Consider the following 5,538-nt stretch of genomic DNA (forward strand, 5'->3'; position numbering starts at 1 on the left):
GACCTTCATCAGCATAAACATGAATAACACAAAACAACCCAGCAGGCAGATTGATGGGAGAAGTTAATATTGAAATTTTCTTCACCCTGGGAAGTCACAGAAAACAATCGTATCCAATCAAAGACAAAAAAAGATGAGACTGCTTCTGTATTATTTGACACTGCTGGGGTCCAGTTATGTGATTTCAACGTACGGACCCCACCAGAGAGCACAGATGACTGGTGATATTTTACTTGGAGGTCTTTTCCCCTTACACTTTGGCATTGCATCCAAAGATCAAGACCTTGCAGCCCGGCCAGAATCCACTCAGTGTGTCAGGTAATTTATGCTCTGAGGTAACAAAAAACCCTTTTGCAAACCAAGTGTGTCATACTCATGCCTTTTTTCTTTGCACAGGTTCAATTTCCGTGGTTTTCGTTGGCTCCAGGCCATGATTTTCGCGATTGAAGAGATTAACAACAGCAGTACGCTCCTTCCCAACATCACGCTGGGCTACAGGATTTTTGACACTTGCAACACTGTGTCAAAAGCCTTGGAAGCCACCCTAAGTTTTGTGGCCCAAAATAAGATCGACTCTTTAAATTTAGATGAGTTTTGCAACTGTACTGATCACATACCATCAACCATTGCAGTAGTAGGAGCTGCTGGATCTGCTGTCTCCACAGCAGTTGCAAACTTGCTGGGTCTATTTTATATCCCTCAGGTGAGTTGCTGGGTAATAGCTATGTCAACAACACATCATTACTTCATTATCTACATCCATAAAAATTAAGTCTACATATAATGATTTTCGTGTTTGTTCAATAAATGATTTGAAAGTGGTTAAAGATAATTAAGAAGATGCAATGAAAACCTGATAGATTAACTGAGCAATTTCCTGTTTCAGATCAGTTATGCCTCGTCTAGCCGCCTACTGAGCAACAAGAATCAGTACAAGTCCTTCATGAGAACCATTCCTACAGATGAGTACCAGGCCACAGCCATGGCAGACATTATTGAGTACTTTCAGTGGAACTGGGTCATTGCTGTGGCCTCCGATGATGAGTATGGGCGTCCAGGGATTGAAAAGTTTGAGAAGGAGATGGAAGAGCGAGACATCTGCATTCATCTAAATGAACTTATTTCTCAGTATTTTGAGGATCACGAAATCAAAGCACTGGCTGACAGGATTGAAAATTCCACAGCTAAAGTAATCGTTGTGTTCGCCAGTGGCCCAGATGTCGAACCTCTAATCAAAGAGATGGTTAGGAGAAACATCACAGATCGGATCTGGTTAGCCAGTGAAGCTTGGGCAATCTCCTCCCTTGTTGCTAAACCAGAATATCTTGATGTTATGGCAGGGACTATTGGTTTTGCTCTAAAGGCAGGTCGTATACCTGGCTTTAGAGAGTTCTTACGGCACGTCCAACCAAAGAAAGACAGTCATAATGAATTTGTCAGAGAGTTTTGGGAAGAAACTTTCAACTGCTATCTAGAAGATAGCCCGAGATTCCAAGAAAGTGAGAATGGCAGCACTAGTTTCAGGCCTTTGTGTAGTGGTGAGGAGGACATCGCAAGTGTTGAAACACCATACCTGGACTACAAACACCTTCGTATCTCCTATAACGTTTATGTTGCAGTTTATTCCATAGCACAGGCGCTACAGGACATACTCACATGCACACCTGGACGTGGACTTTTTGCAAACAATTCCTGCGCAGATATAAAAAAAATGGAAGCATGGCAGGTACAATGTATTTAATTTATGTTTAATAAAAGGAGTTAAATATTAGATATGCCAATGTGTGAATGATGAAAGCATGTTCTTCTATTTCTCAGGTCCTTAAGCAGCTTAGGCATTTGAACTACACCAACAGCATGGGAGAAAAGATGCGCTTTGACGAGAACTCAGATATGGAAGCAAATTACACCATTATAAACTGGCACAGGTCTACTGAAGATGGCTCTGTGGTTTTTGAGGAGGTTGGATATTACAACATGCATGCCAAGAGAGGAGCCAAGCTGTTCATTGACAGGACAAAGATTCTTTGGAATGGCTATAGCACAGAGGTCAGTGAAACTCTTTTGTATATCCATTAAAACACTGTTATTTCTTGTCATTGAGGAAAAACAAGGGAACGCGGCTCTGACTTATCAGTGTCTCAGCTGATAAATGGTACTTTTTAAGGTAAAACAGCTGCCTGCATAAGTACTATCGGAGCAATAAGAGTGAACCAAAACTAAAGTTGTGATTTTATGTGAAGCTAAATACAGATGTCACCTTTGTGGTTGTGGATTACCATTTTTCAGCTCCGAGTTTTGCATTTTAGCCCTTGCCATCTGGGAAGTAGTCCCCCTGTTGGCCTCCTTTCTCTCCACCACTGGAAATGCAGTGTATGGCCCACCTTACAGGGCCAGTATTTGAGACTCACATGTATGGTATAGTTTCCACATCCATAAGTCAGGTGGTGTCTGCTTCAGTCTCTGTTATGTAAGATGGTGTGTGTGAAGTTCCATGCCTTCCGCTTCTGTAACGTAGACTTCTTTTTAAATTAGTACTGGGGGATTTCTTTATTTCTATTTTACATTTGAATGCCCATCTAAATCAACCCCTCTCATTAACCTTCCTGTTATTTTATCTTCTAAAGGTGCCATTCTCTAACTGCAGCGAGGACTGTGAACCTGGCACAAGAAAGGGGATCATAGACAGCATGCCTACTTGCTGCTTTGAATGCACAGAGTGTTCTGATGGTGAATACAGTAATCATAAAGGTATGTAGGTAGATGCAAAACACTCTCTGTTAATGTTAGACTTGATGAATGATAGAGTTTTAACACAGTTTCTCTTATACAGATGCCAGTGTTTGTGCCAAGTGTCCAAATAACTCCTGGTCAAACGGGAACCACACATTCTGTTTCCTCAAGGAAGTCGAGTTTCTCTCCTGGACAGAACCATTTGGGATAGCTCTGGCTATATGTGCAGTACTGGGTGTTGTCTTGACAGCCTTTGTGATTGGAGTCTTTGTCAGATTTCGCAACACCCCAATTGTGAAGGCCACAAACCGAGAACTATCATATGTGCTCCTTTTCTCACTTATCTGTTGCTTCTCCAGCTCTCTCATCTTTATTGGAGAGCCACAAGACTGGACATGCCGTTTACGCCAACCCGCCTTTGGGGTCAGTTTTGTTCTCTGCATCTCCTGCATCCTTGTCAAAACTAACAGAGTCCTTTTGGTATTTGAGGCCAAGATTCCTACGAGTCTCCATCGTAAATGGTGGGGATTGAATCTGCAGTTTCTCCTGGTGTTTCTGTGCACATTTGTCCAAGTCATGATATGTGTGGTCTGGCTTTACAACGCCCCTCCTTCTAGTTACCAAAATCATGACATCGATGAGATCATTTTTATCACATGCAATGAGGGCTCTGTGATGGCTCTTGGGTTTTTAATTGGCTACACGTGCATATTGGCAGCCATATGTTTCTTCTTTGCATTTAAGTCACGGAAACTTCCAGAAAACTTTACAGAGGCCAAGTTCATTACTTTTAGCATGCTCATATTCTTTATTGTTTGGATCTCTTTTATTCCTGCATACTTCAGTACTTACGGCAAGTTTGTTTCAGCTGTGGAGGTCATTGCTATCCTGGCATCTAGCTTTGGGATGCTAGCCTGTATCTTCTTCAACAAGGTCTACATCATCCTCTTCAAACCCTCCAGGAACACGATTGAGGAAGTCAGATGCAGCACTGCAGCCCATGCTTTCAAAGTGGCTGCCAAAGCTACATTAAAACACAGCACAACTTCAAGAAAAAAGTCCGGCAGCCTCGGTGGGTCTTCTGCCTCAACTCCTTCCTCATCCATCAGCGTCAAGACCAATGGCAATGACTACGACACTGCCTCAGGAAAGCACAGGCCAAGGGTGAGCTTTGGGAGTGGAACAGTTACTTTGTCCTTGAGTTTCGAGGAGTCCAGGAGGAGTTCTCTGATGTGATTGCTAGGTGTTGATGTGTCACCTTCACTGATCCAAATTAAGTAGGAGTGTATTTTTTTAGACTTTGTTTTGGAATTTATTTTAATGTAGATTTTTTTCTTTAAATTTTTTCCCTCTCCATATTTTATCAGAATGATCAGTCAAAACAATATACTGTCTATGAATTCTGTTACTTTTAGTATTTCTGATTAATGTTAACTCTGCTAATATGGTAAAACACAGCAATACAAGCAAAATTTCCAATTGTTGCCTGTTCTTTAAAGGATTATCCACTTTCTAAAAGGCGTTCGCACTGTTTTGTGGCACAATGTTCCCTCCTCTGATAAATATCCTCCTATATTCCCTCTATTGTATTTTGTTATGACACTATGAGCTTGTAAAATACAAACTAACTACCTATAATGTTATGTATATAATAAAAATGAACCAAGATGCAAGTAAAAATTACCTAAATTCTCTTGGAAATAGATCTTATTACTAGAAAATCTGGTGAACACACTGACTAAAGGGGATTCTGGTCTTTCTAAGAACTTGCTCTGCTTGTGGTTTGCTTATCACAAGTATCTGACAACTGCAAACAGTGCAGGCCTGTCTCGCATGTTAATGTCATTCGTGCAGTAATCCTGCCCTGCAGTCATTTCTTTACAATGGTGGTGTGAGGAGTAGCCATCTGCTTGCCAACTGTAAAATCTGTAACTTTTCTAAACTCTATGGTACGTGTTTATTTCAGGGCTGCAGAGATACTTTTACATATAAAGCTGTTTAACAAATCACTGAACGTTTATTGAACAGACGATACAGTACACCCATAAATGTACATGTTCGTGGGTGTACTGAGCACAAATAATAGTATAATAGTGGCTATGTGGAGTCTGCTCTCAAAAACATCCCATCATTTGTTACCAGAATATTGTGAAAGAGCACCTTGTACCTTTACAAAGCTAATGATATTTTTTGTGAACTTTCTACTTTAATTTAAGGTTTAACTCCTTAAGAATGATAAAGGATAGAGAACTGAGTATTAACATGTATATGAAATTATCAACACAAAAGTGAAATACAATAGAGAAGGTATCATAATGTAAGACTTCTTTGATGGTGCAGAATCTCCTGAAACTCAATACAACAAATTACATTTACAACCCTTAAAAGAAATGAATACAGGGAGACATTAAAAAAGGACAAATCCAGTTTTTTAGAGTACCCCACATTTAATCAAAATTATTACTTTGGAATGACCTCAACTGGTCAGTAAATGACAAACCACAATATAGTTGAGTTTCAGCAGTTCAATCTGAATATATAGTCAAAAATGTCTCTTGTCAGTTCATCAAGTCTGAGCTACACCAGAAGGAAGTGCATGTTTCAAATGAATACTGTTAATGGATGTTTGGCCAGTTATGAAATGAAATTGTTTCTTTAATTCTCCTGTTGTGAATGTTTAATGTGTGTATTTAATAAAGGCGGAGATAGCCACGATGGTTTACATATTATTAGTGTCAGTACACTGACGTTGTCTATTTTTCTGACTTAGATGAAAGTCCAGTCATATTTTATGACTAATTAAAA

General features: G+C 39.9%; 1 protein-coding gene across 1 annotated transcript; it reads left to right on the forward strand.

Annotated features, from left to right (window-relative positions):
• Positions 1-4,416, forward strand: casr (calcium-sensing receptor). The gene is made up of 6 exons (XM_026181464.2): positions 1-318; positions 397-703; positions 887-1,726; positions 1,819-2,049; positions 2,628-2,751; positions 2,834-4,416. The coding sequence occupies exons 1-6, from the start codon at positions 134-136 to the stop codon at positions 3,967-3,969; spliced, it is 2,823 nt and encodes a 940-aa protein (XP_026037249.1). The 5' UTR covers positions 1-133; the 3' UTR covers positions 3,970-4,416.
• Positions 4,417-5,538: the final 1,122 nt, after the last annotated feature.

The sequence above is a fragment of the Astatotilapia calliptera genome, chromosome 10, assembly GCF_964374335.1.
Source record: "Astatotilapia calliptera chromosome 10, fAstCal68.1, whole genome shotgun sequence".
Lineage (NCBI taxonomy): Eukaryota > Metazoa > Chordata > Actinopteri > Cichliformes > Cichlidae > Astatotilapia > Astatotilapia calliptera.

Coding starts and splice junctions, on each gene's coding strand:
- casr (XM_026181464.2), top strand. CDS start 134: ATGAGACTGCTTCTGTATTATTTGACACTGCTGGGGTCCAGTTATGTG. Junction 319..396: donor GAATCCACTCAGTGTGTCAG/GTAATTTATGCT, acceptor TTCTTTGCACAG/GTTCAATTTCCGTGGTTTTC. Junction 704..886: donor GTCTATTTTATATCCCTCAG/GTGAGTTGCTGG, acceptor TTCCTGTTTCAG/ATCAGTTATGCCTCGTCTAG.